The sequence below is a fragment of the Gavialis gangeticus genome, unplaced genomic scaffold, assembly GCF_001723915.1.
Source record: "Gavialis gangeticus isolate Ggan-Ray unplaced genomic scaffold, GavGan_comp1, whole genome shotgun sequence".
NCBI lineage: Eukaryota > Metazoa > Chordata > Crocodylia > Gavialidae > Gavialis > Gavialis gangeticus.
This window is the reverse complement of record NW_017729030.1, coordinates 25,025,756-25,043,994: the sequence shown is the minus strand read 5'-3', so window position 1 is coordinate 25,043,994 and position 18,239 is coordinate 25,025,756. Positions and strand designations below refer to the sequence as shown.

Sequence of the window (18,239 nt, the reverse complement as noted above, 5' to 3'; positions counted from 1 at the left end):
CCCCCCCCCCCCCCCCCCCCCCCCCCCCCAAAAAAAAAAGAAATGAAGAGTAGTGAGAGATATGAAAGATGTCAGAAATCCCTTGGGTATGAAAAAGCAAGTCTTTAGAAACCTGTCCTGCAGGAATGCAAATTTAGGAGGGCTCCAGAGAATAAGAGCAGCTTGTTTACCTGTAGGTATCAGATGCCAACCAAGTTCAGGAGGGGGGCATAAAATCAGTGCAGTATTGCCAGCCCTACCCAGTCAAAAATCATAAGACAAACTTAAAAATTAAGATATTTGGTATGTAAATAATGAGAGGCTGTTTTTGAACTGTGTGTGTGGGGGGGTGGTATTTGTGAAGGTGTGGGAAGCTGTGGGTTCGTGTGTGAGGCTTGGAGCCTGGGGGAAGGTAGTCCCTGCACACCGTGGCAGGATGCAGGGTACTGTGGGTCAGGAGTGAGGGGCAGGCATACAGACATGCAGATGGGTTGGGTTTCAGGTTGTGCAACAGAACCACAGGTGGCTGAGAGCCTGGCCCAGAGACCACCCAGCCCTGGGCAGCCAGGAAGACTTGCACCATCCCCCTCAGCCCTGCTGGACAGGCTCAGGCAGCTGTCTTTTGGCACTTTTACATGTGCTGTAGTGGTGGGAGTGGTGCTTTAGTTACAGTGGCTCTGAGAACTACTCTAATTAAAGTACCACGGTCTCTCATGTGTTAGTGTCCCCATGCTTAAAAATGGTGGTGGCAGCACTTGAACTAAAGCTCATTCAACGAACTTTAGTTCAAGCAACCTGCCACCATTTTGAAGCACCAGGATGCTTTTGTGGTGTTATATCTTTATGGTGATCGCATGCATCTGAGTAATTTTCATAAGGCAGTTGTTTTATTCAGTTTTGTGTGTCGCAAAACTGAGTAGTTAATTTTGACATTGCATGTTGTGTTTTATTTACTAATGCACTGTGTAAACACCTTAACGGGTCTATTTATTAGTGCTTTTTGATGCATTCATGTTTATAATGGGGTGTGGGAGGCCTCCAAGTTTGTTTTGGCAAAGGCCCCAATGAATCTTAATCCGCCTCTGTACGGGACAAGAGTCTGTTCTTTACCTTCGATTAAACAAATTTCACTTTTCAGAACATTTCAAACTTAACTGAAGTTTTAAAAAGTAAGGTAATTTTCCACTGGGGAGGGATGGAAAAGGAGAGTATTTATGCTTACACAGGTACCTACACCTTTAGAAATGTGCCCCTTCACACTTCTTTTTTTAAGCCCACAGGAAAAAAACAAAAACAAATCAGTCAAGACAATACAAAACACATCCTTGATTTAAAGCTGCAGCTTTAAATGCATTTGTGACTAATGAAGACTGTCAAACAAATGGAAAGGCAACTGGAGCCTTTCTATAACTGGTTGATGTGGAAAGACAGTTGAACTTCAGACAGTCCTATTGTTTCTGAAGGGAATCTACTCAAGTAGATCAGCCTGCAGAATTAGTGCCTGTGTAACAAGCTTGTACCTTTGCCAGCACTGTGTGAACAAACCTCGAGAAGGGTACTCCTTCCTCTCCCTCTTTCCTGCCCCCCCCCCCATGGTAATTGACCTTAAGTGGTAAGAATAATCAGTAATGAGCAATTTAGAGAGAAATGTGCTATGCAGGGTTTCAGAGATCTTGTCAAGACTACAGCTGTCAAAACCTGGGTCCCTTTCTTACTCCAGGCATATCCACCTTGGTCCACTGATTAGAGATCTCAGCCTCTGGGATTTAGACCTCAATAGCCATCTCCATCTACCAGTGTCTGCCCCCAGCTGGGAGGTTGTTTCCTAGCCCCTATTACAAAACAAGGGGGCACACCCAGTGCCCCTTTACACAGCCTCTTCTACCCCTGTAACCACAACCCAGTCCTCCTGTACCCAAGTCCAAATCAAGCCAAATAGCACAAACTGTCCACTTCACAAAAGAAAGATGACCTCTTCCTCCTGGGCTTACCTGCTTAGCAGTCTTTCTCCCCCAGTTTCCCAGGGGAACGTGGCTATCTGCCAAGCTCCTACAGCACCCACAGCCCTTATTCGCCTTTATGTAGCCCCAGGCTGGGTTTCAATCCCCTAACTCAAGCTCTGAGTCTCTGCTGGAAAAACTCAGCAAATCACTTGGGCCTGCTGCTACCAGCAGCCAGGTGCAGCTGGCCACTCATTAGCTGCCTGCCTGTCTTAGTGCCAGGTTCAGGCTACCTGCACTCCTATTCTTAACTGCCTTTCCCTCCAGCCTCACAGGCAGGCAGGGCTCCCTGTTACACAGATTAATTTGTGACTGCACTAAACTCTAAGAGTAGGGACAGACATTACACACAAACCGGTTTAATTGATTAGAAACTGGTTTAAATCCGTAACAGAACAGAAGCTCAGTGCATATAAACCAGTTTCAAAATGGCTGAAACTGGTTTGAGATAAACATGGTTGAATGTAGTATCAGACTTAACTAATTTGGGTCAAGCCAGCTTATGCAATGTCTGTCCCAGACCCCTTCCTAGTTTAGGTTAAATCAGTTCCCCCAGAATCCCAGATGCTTTGCTGGGTGGGGCTATGCACTCTGCTCCAGCCCAGTAGGGCTGGCCCCTCCCCTGTGCTCCCTGGCTGCAGCTCTGGCAGAGACTGTACATACAGGGTGTGTCTGCCTGGCTTCCTCCTGCTTCTCTCTCTCCCATTACTCCCTGCTCAAGCAGACACCTCTCAGCATTAGCTAGCAGACCACATGCTGGCCATGGGCTGTGCTGTGGGAGACGGGACAGTGGCTTAGGGCTTTTTGGAGTTAATCAATAGGTAGCTTGTAATGTTCCTCAATACCTTCCTTGGAATGATGGATCCTTTTGTTTTGCTTATACTATTTATGTTCTAGTCTAGTTCAGTATGTATGAAGGGCACTCTCTCCTGTCTCTTGTAGATTTCATCAGACTCGGATTGTTGAGGCTCCATGAACACTCTAGCTTAAAAGTACTATAGTCGAGTCTTAATGACACGACTGATAAAAGCAGGACATTGTACTGCAGTTGAATATGTAGATTTGTGTTATATCTGTACAATAACATGAAGGTGTGATTTGTAATATGTGAGAGTGTAAAGTTGGTTTAGTTTAGCTAGCACAGTAACTGTCCATGGAATATGAAGAAGCAAAGTTTCTTTGGTACTCTTTATTGGGTTTAACTGTATAGCCAAGGAGACATGTTGGACCAAGTTTTAGAGATGAAATGCCATCTTTCCCAGATTAAACAAAAGTTTGTTATACTTAACTTTGGTTGTATCTGCTTTTCTCTAGAGACTTTTCATATAATGGAGTTAAAGAAATCCAGGAGGCCAGTAAACTCGTGGAACAAAAAAGTTTTCTAAAGTAGTTACAAAACAAGCAAAAGATAGCAGAAATTATGTGATCTAACAGGGAACAGGGTTGCTATTAATTTGGAGAGGTTAGCAAAGGAGCAGGTAAATTCTAATGAGCCATCAAATCACTGTCCAGTTTACTTCATGTAAAGCTATTAATTTTGTTCCCAGGCCCATCGTAGGGTTTCCTTGAATACTATGGACTCTTAATAGATTGTCCAGATCTTTATAGCAAGATCCTCTTACTTTCTTAAGTGATTTAGCCTTCTATGACCATAATAAGCAATTCAGACATATTAATCTGTTATAATGGGCATCTAAGTTGATGTGTTATTCAGCTGAATAGTAGCAATTAATACCTCTTACAGGATTTGTTTCGGGCCACGTGAAGACTCAGGTGGACATAATGGTGGTTGTATCAGTTAGATTTTTGTATAGTTTTGGAAGGCTTTGTTTGCAAACAAGTACAAAAGGTTTTACTTTTCTTAAAAGAAAAATTGCTATCTGAGTCACAAAATAGCTGAGACAAGAGTGGTGTACCTCCCAAACAAGGATTTTGCCAACCATGATTACTCAGTCAAGATGACCAACCCTCAGATCACCACAGAACATCTTGGGCACTTTTACATGTGCTCTGGGAGTAGAGGGGTGGGGATACAGGCACTTTTAATTGGAGTGGCTCCAGGAGCCGCTCTAATTAAACTGCTTTAGCATCTCAAGTATCAGCATTCCTGTGCTTCAAAATGTGTGTGGGGTGCTTGAACTAAAGTTCATTCAACAAGCTTTAGTCAAACACTCCTGCCACTGTTTCACGCATCAGCATTCCTCCACTTCAAAACACAGAAGCTGGCTGCTAATTAATCAAGTCTGTTTTGATGTGCTATAATTACAGCATGTCAGAGCAGCATCTGCAGAAGCCCTTTATTTTTTTAAAAGTAGAGTGTAATTCTCATGTGTTCCAAAAATATGTAAGAATAAATACATAGCATTATCGCAGCTGATACGTGAGAATTCTGTGGTTGCCATATATAACTGAACAACAAACTTGTTTTCTTCCCTGAAGTCAAATTAAAAGCAAACAAATCCCACTTAAGCTAAATGAGCCAGATAATACTCATCTATTACATGTAATGGTGAATTTCCTCAACAAAATTAACTGCAATGGCTCAATGAATAATATTCCTTAGTAAAGGAAGTAGAAGTTTAACTTTTCCTTTGCATGGAGCCACATGCTTTTTCTACAGTATTTTGGTTTCAGTCAGGTGAAATCTTAAGCGGACAAGGACGTAAGACAGCTAAGCCCTGCATATGAGGTGGTAGGAATAATGCAGTAGAGATGCAAAGAGGAATTTAATGAAATACCATCTATGTTTTTAGTCCTCTGAGTGTGAAATCAGTGGAAGGAATGTATTAATTAAATGAATAGTCCACTTACAACAGACTATAACCAGACTATAGGGAGTAATTTGATGAAACCTCTTATTCTTTGAAAGGGAGAAGCAATTATAACTAAAATGCTTAAGTAATCCTGTGAAAATGAGAATTTTTTTGGACATTTAACACACTTTTGAGTCTAATTCCTCAAGCATTTTGATATTCGGTGTTGTTTTTAGCAGTTTATTGGAACTGGTTAATAAAATCTTTGCTTTGAGTAAGGAAAAGGTTTTGGTAAATATTGAAGTAACAATTTTGTATATTTTCTTCTGTTTTAAAATGAAAAGTTCTGACAGCCTGGGGCAGAGAGAAGGCAAATTGAGACATTGGGTTATGTACAGACATTTGGGGAGGTTAGATCAAATTTTTAAAATGGCCACATGATCTAAAGTAAGTCCGGATGGGGAGGGCAGGTGGCAGGGTCCATGGAGCGGATTGGAGGGAGGCAAGTGAAGTCCATGGGAAACCAGAGGGGGCAAGCAGGAGGTGGGGAGGTCTGGGGGGCTAATAAGGTCCCTGAGGGGGATGGGGGAGCTTCCCCCCCTCCCCCTAACTTATTTCGATTGGCTCCCAGCACCCAGAGCAGCTTGCAGGATGGGGAGTTTGGCAGGCTTTGGTGGGGCTGGCTGGTCTGTGGTGAACAATTGTTCTTCTGGGGAAGGGACAAGGGACCAGGGTGTTTTAAAAAGCCTAATGCAAGGGGGTGAGTAGAAAAAAACACAGCCCTGGGGCTGCAGCCAGTGTCTGGGCTTTCTTAGCCTTGGGGCTACACTGAGAAGTTACAGAAGTTCAGTTAAATTGGTCTCGCTGAGCCCAATCTAAGTTAAACTACCTCCGAAGTACAGTTCATTTGGATCAGGTTGGCCATTTTAGACTGATCTAACCTTCTTGAATTTCTGTACTGTTCACACTTACACTGACCTAACTAAGGATTTAAGTGTGAGGTCTGCACCTGAGCAAGCCAAGTTAGATTGGGTGGCTGTATTTAATGCAGTCTAACCTTACCTTAAGTTCCCCAAATGTAATTCTGAGTGTGGAAATTGATGCTTTCCAGCGTCACATGCATCAGAGTTCCCATGCTGAAAAATGGCGGCTGGGCACTTAGAACTATAGTTTGTTCAAAGTGCCTCACTGCCATTTTTCAGCGTGGGGGCACTGATGCATGTGATGCTCCAGGCACTTTTTAATTAGCATGGTTCTTGGATCTGTGCTAATTAAAGTGCCCTCTATGCCCCCCAGAGCATGTGTATAAGCACCCATAGGAGTACAGTTCTTTTCCTCTGATCTTTTGAATGTATATTAACCAAAGTCCTTGAGTTATGTGATTTGTGGGGCTACCATAGAAAGAATTGTGAATGCTGTTCTGCAGAATGTTTCTGTTCAGATTGGGGTGCAAACATGGAGACAACGAAACTCCATATCAGTCTTTAGGGTCGCTTCTTCAATTTATTGAAGCAGAACAGGCCACAAAGGTCAAAAAAGTCCCCGACCTCTGGCAGCCTAATACTTGGAGCTGGGAGCTGATGAGCTGCTAGACGAGGTAGAGCCACAAGATATCCTGCAAAGCTAGGGCCAGGCCTCAAGAGGAGCTGTGAAGCCCCCCTTGTGCCTGTGTAGTTCCTGTTTTGGCTCCAGCTCTGCATACCTTCACTCTTTTGTTCTTTTTTGCCTTGCTGCTTTTTAATTTATCAATAAAATGGGATAAAATGAGGCTGCCCAGGGTCCCAGAGTGAGTCCTGATCCACTAGCTGTTGTTGGATCCTTCCCAAACCCTGCTGATCTCTATCCTGACCTCCAAACACTCAGTGGGCCATCCTGCCTATCTGTGCCACAGGGCACTAGTCGTCTTAAGGGCTAATTTTGTGGTCTCTGAGGGTGGGTGGGTATGGAAGCTGTCCCCCCCCCCCCTCCCCCGGCGCGAGCAGTGCACAGCCCCCGCTGCCAGCAGGGCTGCCCTTGGGACCCACACAGATACCAATGCCCAGTGATGTGCAGCTCTGGCCAGTGCTTCAGTGGTAGCAAAGAGTGCAGCCCTGCCAGCCTCTTACATGGGGCTCTGCACAGCCTATGTACAGCTCCTCGCTGCCAGCCCCCTGCTTCCCGCAGTCTGCATGGCAAGGGGTGGGGAAGGCAGCCAGCTCTGGGCTTTCCCTGGTGGATGGGGCCATTTGCAGCGCCACCACAGACAGAAGGACCAGTCTCTGCTGCCATCCCCTCCCAAGATCAGGGCCCTAGGCATGTGTCTAGTTTGCCTATGCATTAATCTGGCCCTGACCACACTCCCCCTGTACCAAGCAGTCCCCTTCATTTTTCCTATTCACAAATGTTTTCCTTTTCACCCTGCAGGGCCACACTGACTTCCTGGGCTCAGGCAATGGCTTTGTGTCACTTAAATCCAGCCCCATCTGGTTTTGTGGTTCTGCAGACACTCGCAGGTGTTCCCTTTCTATGTCTTAAGATTAGGCTGTTTTCTCCGTTAGGGCTTGGCCCAACTGACTGCAGCTCTGGGCTTCTGAGCAGGCTGTAGATGGGTCCTGTTTGCACCTCGGTGCTCTGTAACCGTCTCTGGGAGGGGTGTAGCAAAACCCCCAGTTCTTGTTTTGGGTTTTTTTATTTAAAAATGCATTCCCTCCCCTTCCCCAACCATTTCTGACTTTTTCTCTCCCTCTCTCTTCCCTATGCATAAGTATAAGTGAGCTAAGACATAGGATAAGCTTCAGCATTTTATTTTGGTAGCAAGTTGTATTTGTTTTGTATTTTCTCCTTCTTTTATATTGTATAATTATTGTTTTATATTGTGTGGGTTTTTTTTTATTGTTCTATATTAGTGTTTTACTGATACTATATGATATAGGCCTACATATGCAAGTTAGCATGAGTCATGTCAAGTTTCCATTTTGTTTGTCAAGTCTCCATCTTGTCCCCAGGCCTGGTTGTGTAACCCATGACTCACACCTACCCCTCCTGTGCAACCTGGTTCCTAAATGAATGGAGATGAATGTGAGGGTGCTTGAGAGACAATGGCAGTAGGTCTAAAAATAGCTCCCTCTGAATGACCGAACCATCAACACCAATACCTGGACCAGTGACCCAGCCCTTGGAACCACCCTCAGCTTTCAAGAAACAAAAGATGAGGCAGCCCACCATTGTGCCAGGGCTGCTCAGTAAGAACACCTGGAGCCCTCTGGGACAGGCCCTCCCCATTGGAGCAGACTACCTGTGATCTCCTTTAAAAAGGGGTAGTGAAGACTGACTCCTTGAGCTGCCTCGTCCCCACTGCCTTTTCCCTTGATCCTAGCTTTCTGCCTCTGTCTCCTGGCTGTTCCCTCCTTGCCACTGGGCTTTTTCCCTTGCTTCCACCCTGATACCAGGTGAGCCCAAGTAACCGCAGGGCCAGTTGACTTTAAGTAACCCCAAGCTTCAGTTCCTCAGCCAGCTTCTCTCTAATTCTGGTTCTGACAACTTTCACGCTCTACACTTTAACTCTCTCTTACCTTAACCTTCCCCTAAGTATCCCAGGTACCCCAAGTGCACGTGTGTGTGTGTGCACACGCACACACACACACACACACACACACACACACACACACAGTACCATCCAAGGTAGGAACTTACCTGTGTGTGTGTGTATACACACCAGTTCTCATACATGTCATTGTGTGCATGATATATGAATTAGTAATCTGTGTATGCGTACTGAGTGTGTGGGTATTGACAGTTGATTTTTGTCTAACTTCTGGTATGTATAGTGTGTAGGTGCTTGAATTGATGATAGGTGTGCATGTGCCTAGGCTGGTAATTTTGGATGTGTATGGGCCTGAGTTGGTGGGGGGAGGGTGGTGTGTGTGTGTGCACATGTGTGCGTGCGCGCGCACTCCTGGTGGGGGTGTATGCATCTAACTGATTTTTTTTTTTTTTGTGTGTGCAATTGTACACCACGCCCTCCTGTCTAACAGCGTGATATTGAGATCCTGAGTGTTGGCTTGACCCCACGGGGCAACAGGGGCAGCCACTACCTGTGTGGCTGTAGATCTGGCTGTTAGTTGGAAGCTGGTTTACAAGCAGTTAGCCTATGTATTGGGTACCAGCCTGCCCAAGGCCAGTTTAGTTTGCTGTAGCTCCATCTTAAAGTAATAGGAGCTCTCAGGCTCCCTATTACACAGGGGCTTGAAAGAGCAGGTTCACCCTGCTCAGAGCTTAGTCTACCTTATGGGTGCCTTAGGGCTCAAAAAGTTGAGCACCATTGCTTTAACCTTTTTCATGCAGCAGAGGGCAGGAGTGAGCCTTGGTCTGGATTTTTTTTTTAATATACCTTTTTATTTTTCCTCTGTCTTCTGTATCTCATAGTCTGTAGAATGAGCAAAAAACTACTTCAAATTTATTTTCAATAAAATCAAATATATGGGGATGTATAATGCCCTTTTTCACCACTACAACTTTTCTGGTTTTATTGGGTTGTCTCCGTATAATTCTAGGTACAATTCGTCCAAAAAAAAAAAGGGGGGGGGGAATGAATTATTTAAAAGGAAAAAGCCAAACCGTAATGATATAAAAGTGATAGTAAAATGGAAAGAATTGTCTTCAAATTATTTTAAAGGGAAAAGTAATAAATAGGGCTGTGCAAAGCTTCGGTAGCCGAATTTGAAGGAGATTCAGCAGCCGAATCTTTGAATCCAAATCAAATCGGAAGACCCATTTTAAAGGTCCGAAGACTTGCAGAAAACAAACTGAGAAGAGGGAGGGGGATAGGGTGATCTTCTATATATGGAAAAGGCTTGAGGGGGTGGGGGGCGGGAAGAGGCTGCTCTGATACTGACGTTTGGAGCTGGCCAGTGACTTTTTTTTTTTTTTTTTCCTTGTCTGAGTTCCCTTCCAATCACAGTACTCTGGGGGAGGGATGTAGAAACAGTATATTAAGCTGTCTCTCAAGTGATCTGTGCCTTTTTGTGAGCTATCTCTCTCTTGGAGCAGCAGTCTCTGAAAGGCTCTGGCTTGCAAGCTAGTCTGTTGTTTTGTATGTTGTATCCAGTCCTTTCCTACTTACCCTTGCCTACTATCCCTATTGTTATCCCTATCCATTCCTTTCAACTTATTCTTCCCCTAAAATCCTCTTATTTGTTCTTAGTCTGTCATGATTGTTTCCCTGCCACACAATCTGTGTTTTCCCTGACATACGTTGTGCTTTCCTGCATAGTGATGACACACTATTATACATACGCTCACACTTTGCAGCCACCAAACATTATGAAACATGATGAAAAGGCAGGTGCCAGGTCTTGCGGCGGGGAGAGAGTGGGGGCAGAGAGAGAGCTGCAGGTTCCTCCCACCCCAAACAAATACACACCCTCTTTCCTGGCAGCAGTGAGTCTTCTGCTGCTAGTGGGAACAAGGAGGTGGTAGCCATGCCTGCACCTGCACCAACACCACTAACCAGCAGCAGTATGACATCTTCACCCCAATTTCAGTTCCCAGCATGAACCTCCTACTGCCAGAGGAGCAGCTGGATCTGGAGGCAGAACTGCTGAGGGCCACAGCAAAGGAAATTCTGGGGAAGGAGGGGGAATCTGAGTTTGTGCTCCACACCTCTCAAGGTTCCCGTAGAGGCAGGTCGTCTTCTTTGGAAGGCACTTTGGAGGAGGTAGTGGGGACAGGTGGCTCATCTTCTCTTGTAGTTGTGCCTCTGCCTGGGGATGAAGGGGATAAGGCAGGATCCCCACCTGCAACCCAGAGGTGGGTGGGTGGTGTAGTGGGATCATTCCATGTACTCTACCTGCCAGCACTGCCAAAGGCAGATCATCCAGGGCAAGGAGGTGAAACACTTCACTACCACAGGGATGCTGCTGCATCTCAGGAGGCAGCACCCCCTTGCCCTTGTTCTTCCTCAGCCTGGCACCAGTGGGAGCATGCCCAAAAAAGAAGTCCCCTTCTCAGTCCAAAGCCCCCATCCCCAAGAAGCAGAGGCAGGCTACCCTGAACTAACGGGGAAAAGGCAGAGACAAAGAGGGGCATGTACTGTAGTTGAGCGAGGACACCTAGAGCACTGGGGAGATGGTTGCTTTGGTTGGCCAGCCCTTCTCCTTTTGAGCATCCAGGGTTCAGGCAGCTCATGGCCCCATCATACTGAGTGCACTACCTTTAGCAGGATGGTGGTGCCCTCCCTTATGAGGCATGCAAGGAGTACTTGAGGAAGGAGTTGCTCAAGGCAGGGCTGCAGGTAGCCTTGCACTTCACCTCAGACATCTGGAGTAGCTAGGGTAGAGACCATGCCTACCTCTCCTTCACAGGGCACTAGTGCAGTCAGTCAGGGTGTCGGTAGGCTCTCCTTTGTTGGCATCTGCTGTATGGCATGCAAGTTTCACCTCATAGTCAGAGACGCCTTGGAGGGGGACAGGGCTCCTGGTGATGGCACCATCACTACCAGCCAGCTTATTTTGAAATGCAGGAAGGTGGCAGACTACTTCTTCTGGAGCATCAAGGGGAGCAAGATACTGTGGGACAAACAGGCAGAGCTGAGCACCCCACAGCACAAAATCATGCAGGATATGGAGACTCAGTGGAACTTTGCATACCTGATGCTGAAAAAGCTGGATGAGCAACAGAAGGCCATCCATGAGATGGCTCTTCTTGGGGAGATTGGGATCAGCGGCCCCCTTAATAGAGCTGAGTGGGATACTATCTCCTAGATCTTGGTGGTCCTCAAGCCCTTCCTTGAGGCCACCAAGAGCCTCAGCACTGGTGATGCCCTCCTTAGCCAAGTGATCCCCCATAGTGAAGGAGCTTGAGAATGAAATGGAGTCGTTCCAGGGGATCAGTGTTCCTGGCTGGGGCAATCTGCTTTCACCAGAGATGCAGGAACTGGTGAAGCAGCTGAAGGAGGGTATCAAAAAATGGCCGGATCCATTGCAGTCCAATATGGTTCATGTGCTGGCAGGCATGTGCCACCCAAGGTTGAAGGGGAGTGTCTGCAGCAGTAAAACCCTCAATCGCTGGATGGTGGTACTGGTGAACAGAGTCTGGGAGACAGAAGGGCAGAGGTGGGGGGACCTGGAAAAGGGGATCCACTTTCCTATTCCAGCACTCCAACCACAAGCCAACCTCCTCCACTACAGCCACTGCCAATATGGGCCAAGGGCATGGCTTCAGTGTTAGGGTGCAGAGGCACCAGACTCCACCATCAGGCAGGTAGCATGGAGGCCTTGGTGGCTACCTGTCTTGCCAAGGATATGGAGCCCCTGCGCCGCGATCATTTGGTAACCTGCAGCCAGGTGTGGCAGGATCTGGCCATGGTTGCCCAGGAACACCTGTCCTGTCCACTGACCAGTGTTCCAAGCAAGAGGGTGTTCAGCGTTGTTGGGTATGTTGCAACACCCCACCACACCTCTGGATCCTGGTTTGGTGGAACAGCTTGTGTTCCTGAAGGTGAACCTCCCACTGCTGGGGTTCCCCAAGCTGCAAGTGCAGCTAGAGTGAGTGCCACCCTCCTCACTCCGCACCCATTTGCTTCTTTTTATTTCCTTTCAGAACCTTGTGGTGCACTTTCACAGCAACCCTTGCTCCTATCTCCTTGAAACTTGGCAGGCTTCATGCCCTCAAAAGGGATACCATTTCTGCTGTTTTCATCCAAATCTGCCACAAAAATGACAGTTATAGGTATTCTAGTGATTTCCCCATGGTAGTCTATGGTCAGATCTCTGAATCGGCACTGAATCAAATCACTGTCCCTCTGAATCGGCTGAATCTGAAGCAAATACTTGCTGCTCTGCACAGGCCTAGTAATAAATGAGCATAGGGCAGGGGTGGGCAATTATTTGGTCCTGAGGGCCACATAGGGAGTCTTGACAAGCAGTCGCAGGTCAGCCCTCTTCCCACAACAACTCACCAAAGCTCCCTGTGGGAATTTAGGTGGGCAGAGAGCAGTGCTTGGGAGTGGGACAGGCGTGATCAGCTCCCTGGATGCCCTGCCCAGTGAGGGGGGAGGGGGCACGTGCACATGTTGTGGGAGTGGCTGCATGGGAGCCAGCCAGGGATCAGGGGAGGGATGGAGAGGTAAGGGGTACATAAACAGAGTTCGTCCTGATTGCCAACCCTGGATGTGCCAGCAGCAAAACCGGAAGTACCGCTAGTGCTTCTTTCTGGCCCTCACCAGCCAGGGAGTGGGGGCACTATCTTGGGGTGGCACATGCCCGGGGTGCCCTCCCTATGTGTCACCTATGCTGCTCCCACAGTGTTCTGCATGGGGCTGAGTCCCACCTGGGGCAGCCTGTGCCATGCTCCTGCCCACACCTGTCAGTCCTGGCCCTGGCCAGCATGCAGCTTTTGGCAGGGCTGTTCCCAGTGTGGCTGCAGCTACACTGCAGCCTGGGTTCACGTTGTCACTAGGAGGTGAGGGGTAGCTGAGCAGCACCAGGCTGACTGCCGTCACACTGGGAACAGTCCCATCCAAAGCTGTGCGCGCTGGCCGGGGCCCAGGAAGGTAGGACTGTTTTGCTCCCCTTGCCTCCAGCTGCAGACCTGTGGGTGGGTGGAAGACAGCTGGGAGCTTGAGCTGGTGCTCTACACGCTGGGCAGGAGTCGCCCTATTGAAGCTTCCTGCCTGCCCACCCAGAGCAAAATGGCAGGAGAAGAGCAGCCCTGCTGGCCTGGGCCCCAGGCAGCATGCACAGCTTCCAGTGGGGCTGTTCCTTGTGCCCAGGTGCTGATCTGCTCTCCTCGCCTCCAGCGGTGGTTCCTCCTGTGCCTGCCCCTGCTGCACTGCTTTGGGCAGGTGATCAGTGGGGGGAAGCTTCAGCCTGGTGGCTCCTGCTGAAGGTGAGGGAAGCGGAGCAGCATCCGACTGGCTGCAGCCACGCAGGGAACAGCTCTGCCAGAAGTTGTGTACTGGCTGGGACCCAGGCCAGCAGGAGAGCGGTGTGGGTTGCTCCAGCAGGAGCAGGGTGGGGGGATCAGCCCCATGTGGAGCACTGTGTGGGGAGCCGTGGGCCAGATCCAGCCAGTTGGCAGGCCAGATGTGGCCTGTGGGCTGTATTTTACCCACCCCGGCATAAGATAAGAAGTAATTGTCTCAGATTGAAGCAAGGGAGTTTCAGGTTGGACATAAGGCTTTTTAACTGTAAGGTTACTAAGCACTGGAACGTATTGCTTAGAGAAGTTGTGCGGTCTCCCTCACTGGACATTTTGAAGAATAAATTGGACAAACCTGTCAGGAATGGTTGATCTTGGGTTGGAGTAGGAGGTGGAATAAGTGAGCTTTTGGGATGCCCCATAGATGCACTATTTCCTATGATTCTGTGACTATAAGGTCATGCATTTGGGAAGTGCTAATTCCAACTACATCTGTTATGTTGGAAGATATTTGAAAATGAATAATTCAAAAGGATTAAATAGTATCAGGCTGGAAATTAAAAATGTGCTCATAGTGACTTATTACAGCTATAAAAGCCAAAGTACTCTTGTCTGGGCCAGCTGTGCACAAGTGGAATGGCTTAAATATTTGATGCTACTGTTGTGAAATTGCATTAAGTTCTGCCAGTAGCATTAACAAATATATTGACAAGAAAGGTAAAGTTAGAAAAGAACAAAATTGAAGTACATTTTCATGTTAGGTAAATATGGGGAGCTTGCTTAAATGGTACTTAACAGGCCAATGTAAGCCTACAAATATCTGAAGAATGTGAAAACACCTCAGAAGGAAAATGGAAAGGGGAATGTAACTGGAGATAACTGAAAGTAACAGAATGATGAAGAAAGGGAGAAGTTATAAATGAGAGATGTGTGCGCCTCCCATGGAAGAAAGTGGCAGTCATTAGGGCTGTGCAAAGCTTTGGTCACTGATTTGATTTAGCAGAGATTAGGCCCGATTTGGTGGTCAAATCTCCGAATCCAAATTGAATTAAGAGATCCTTTAATCTGTCCAAATCAGTACCCTCCGAATCAATTTGGAGAGGTTCTGAAAGATTCGACGATTCAGACATCAACACAGCTTTAAATGTTTTTTCTGCATACCTCAGTGTACCAGGCAGCTCATCAACATTGCGATGGTGGGGCGGATGGAGCATGCCATGCAGCTGCCGAGTCACTGAGTGTGACTGCTCCAAATTCACACGAACACTGACGCTGATCAACATTTGTATGGCTCAGTGTAACATGTAACAAGGCCCTTAGGTTGTTCTGGAGCTGGGCAGCACTACTGAAACAACTATTTTCTAGCCTTAAATTGTTGAAAGGACAGCTTCTTGAATGGTATTGAATATAATAGGAACACAGGGGACCACATGTACAGACTTCTCATAATAAGATAAATATATGAATTTAAGAATAGCTTAGCTCTGTATTGACTACCTAGGTTCGGTGTTTATGATAAGTGCCTTGAATATCTGTTTTAATCTTTAATTGTTACAGGTGCCTTTGCTTGCAAGATGGTGCCATTTGTTCAATCCACCGCAATCGTTACTGAGATTCTTACGATGACCTGCATTGCTGTGGAAAGGCATCAGGGAATTGTGCATCCTTTAAAAATGAAGTGGCAGTACACAAATAGAAGAGCTTTCACAATGCTTGGTAAGGTCAAGCTCCAGTATTCCTGAGGTATTCATTTATATAATGATATGTCTAACCGATATGGAAGTCCTGATATTTACAGTACTACAGAGGTTGTATTGCTGCTGAGTCTAATAACGTTCTATAATGTGACTCTCACATATTGTGCATATTTTCCAGATCTTGTTAAATTGGACTGATAGGTTTCCTTGTTGTCTTAGTTTTTCTATCTTACCTTTATTTTGAAAATTAACCCTATCATCAATCTCGATCTGGTTTCCTTTTTCTGTTTCTAGTACTGAGTAGTATTAGCCAACATAAACCATAGTGATTGTCCCTGCTGATATACTGCATATGTGTAGCTAATTAAGACTTGATTTCTAATCCAGAATACTATTTTGTTTGCATACAATGTGCCCCTAAATATTTTTGAAAGGCAGACTACAGGCTTTTTTCCCCTCAGAATCATGGCTGATTTTGTGACAAGTCCTCCTGGGAACACAGCATCCAGGAAATACAGCATCCTAGAAGGCAGTTGGGTCAGGCAGCAAGAACTACCAGATGTGGCAGGAAGTTCTGTTTGTTTTTTTTTTTGCTGTCTCCCCTAGACTACCTCTTGTGATGCCACACTTCCCAGACACTGTTCCCAGGAGGGCTTACTTTGTCACACAAGGTTAACCCCCTCCCACCCCCACCCTCCCAGACTTTTACAAGGGCAGTAGCAGGAGTGTTCATTCTTTACTGTAAGTAGTTCTTTATATAAAATTCCTGCAAATCAAATGTTGTTTCCGCATCACAAGCCTTATGAGGATACTACCAGCAGCTCACTTGCTACTGAAGACACAAGCTACAGTGTTCAGCCAATAGATATGCCTGCATGAGAATTAACACAGGACTCCTCCCATTTTGCTTCCTGAGTCAGACACCAGTGTCACCATTCTTGGCAGTTGCATTCATGGGTGGATCCAGGATTTTGTAAAGGAGGGTGCAGGATAAGCAATCAGCTTCCTGGGGTAGGCAGAACATACCATGGGAACAGCAGCCAGAAACCTTTCTTAAGTTCCCAAATAAGGTAAGAATTCTGTGCATCTTTCCCCCTTCTGCCCCCACCCCAATCCCTTTGCTCTCAGCACCCGCTCCCCCCTCCCCCACCTTCCAGTGGTAAATTTTCCACCCCCTGTCTACCCACCACTGCCACCGTCACCAGCTGATGAACAGAGATCCAGAGCTGCTCTCGCCCCTCTCCAATCAGGCTACATGGGAGCCAGGAACATCAGTGGTGGTGCTGGGCAGGTCCCCCCCACTCATTTAGCCTGTGTCCAGGCTAGTGGGGAACATCTGAGGGGACTGGCCAGGGAGGAGGAACCTACCCACTGTAGTCACAACTGCTGCTGCTATCCCCAGTTGAGCCTGGCTGCCTGTGCAGCCCAGCCAGGGATGGTGGCGATAGGGGAGAAGACTGCTGGTGAGCACAGACGAGAAGAAGAGGAATACTTATCTGCTTTGGGGACTTAATGGCTGTGGCTACTGCTTCTGTAGTATGACCCAAAAGGTGGGAGGGGTGTCATTACACCCCCTTTGGATCCACCCGTGGGTATGCTTCTTTTCCAGTGAAGAAAACAGTGAAAACAACTTCTCCACCAAAGGCACACCCCCTAATTTGGGGGGGTCATTTTGGGGGGAAAATGTTTGTTTGGTATGTGAGAAAATACAGTATGTTTTACTTGACTAGGCTTCAACTAGACTTTTTTGATAAATTTGTTATATCTATTTTCCTTCTTTTGTGGTGGTCTAGAAGAGAAATCTGAAACCTACCATCCCAGATGAAGAAGTATAAGCACTACCAAGGCAATATCCATGATTCATATATGCCATGCAAGAGAGAACACTGGGCAATAATACACTTGCAGGTCATGGGAAAGATGTTTATGTATCAAAAATAGCCTACCTTTAAATTAAAGCACACTGAGAGTTAAAGGAATGAAGTACCTGAGAAAAAGGGGAAAGGTAGCTTTTATGTGCAATACCAGTATTCCAAATCACCTTTTTTGCCAATAGAAATGGTTAAAAAGTTAAACTCATTCATGTTCACTTTCCTATTCTACTATGTATTTAAAAGGCTTTGCTGTTTTTTTGTTTGTTTACAGGCATAGTCTGGTTGTTGGCAGCTATTGTTGGGTCACCTATGTGGCATGTGCAGCAACTCGAGGTAGGATGCTTTCAATGGCATTTCCAATTTAAACTTAGATCTTGTAGGGTGTTACTGAAGGGGATAGTAACAGGACTGAGTAAATCTCAAAGACTTGTGAAGAGTGATTCTTAAAATGGAGGTAACAGAAACTAGTCATAAACTGGCTCAGTAGCAGACTTCGTATCCTGGTATCAAGTAGTGTCATTGTTAAAGAAAAAAAGTAGAGGTACTATTTTAATGCCATCACAAACAATATACTGTGGGTAGCTTTTTTTTATTTTTTCAAATTGGAGACCTACTCTGGGAAGGATTTATGCAGGCTGGGTTGTTTTGTATTGCCACACACTTATGACTGGAGTTATGAAGACAACCAGTGTAACCCACTGATGAGGAAGTGTTGCAGGTCTCCACTGGAGCCTGATCCAGAGAAGATACAAGTATGCATCATGCAGAATAGCTTGACTTCTTAGCTCAAGCTCCACCTTGTGTGTCTAGTTATGGAGGTCATTGTTTCAGTTTCATAGATTTAGGGTCGGAAGGGACCTAGTAGATCTTCTAGCCCGACCCCCTGCCAGGGCGGGAGAACAACAAAACCCCAAAACAAGAAACAGGACTCAAATGAGTCCAGCCAGGTAGGCATCCAGCCTCTTCTTAAAGACCCCCAGGGTAGGGGCCAGCACCACTTCCCTTGGAAGTTGGTTCCAGCTCCTAGCCGCCCTAACT

The 18,239-nt window shown here is 46.5% G+C and overlaps 1 protein-coding gene across 2 annotated transcripts in view; it reads left to right on the top strand.

Annotated features, from left to right (window-relative positions):
* Positions 1–18,239, top strand: part of QRFPR (pyroglutamylated RFamide peptide receptor) — a 41,178-nt gene that overhangs the window by 11,131 nt on the left and 11,808 nt on the right. For both annotated transcript variants that reach the window (XM_019522045.1, XM_019522046.1), the window contains exons 2-3: positions 15,188–15,346; positions 17,473–17,534. In XM_019522045.1, the coding sequence (XP_019377590.1) occupies positions 15,188–15,346; positions 17,473–17,534 (221 nt within the window). The remainder of the gene's footprint in view (positions 1–15,187; positions 15,347–17,472; positions 17,535–18,239) is intronic.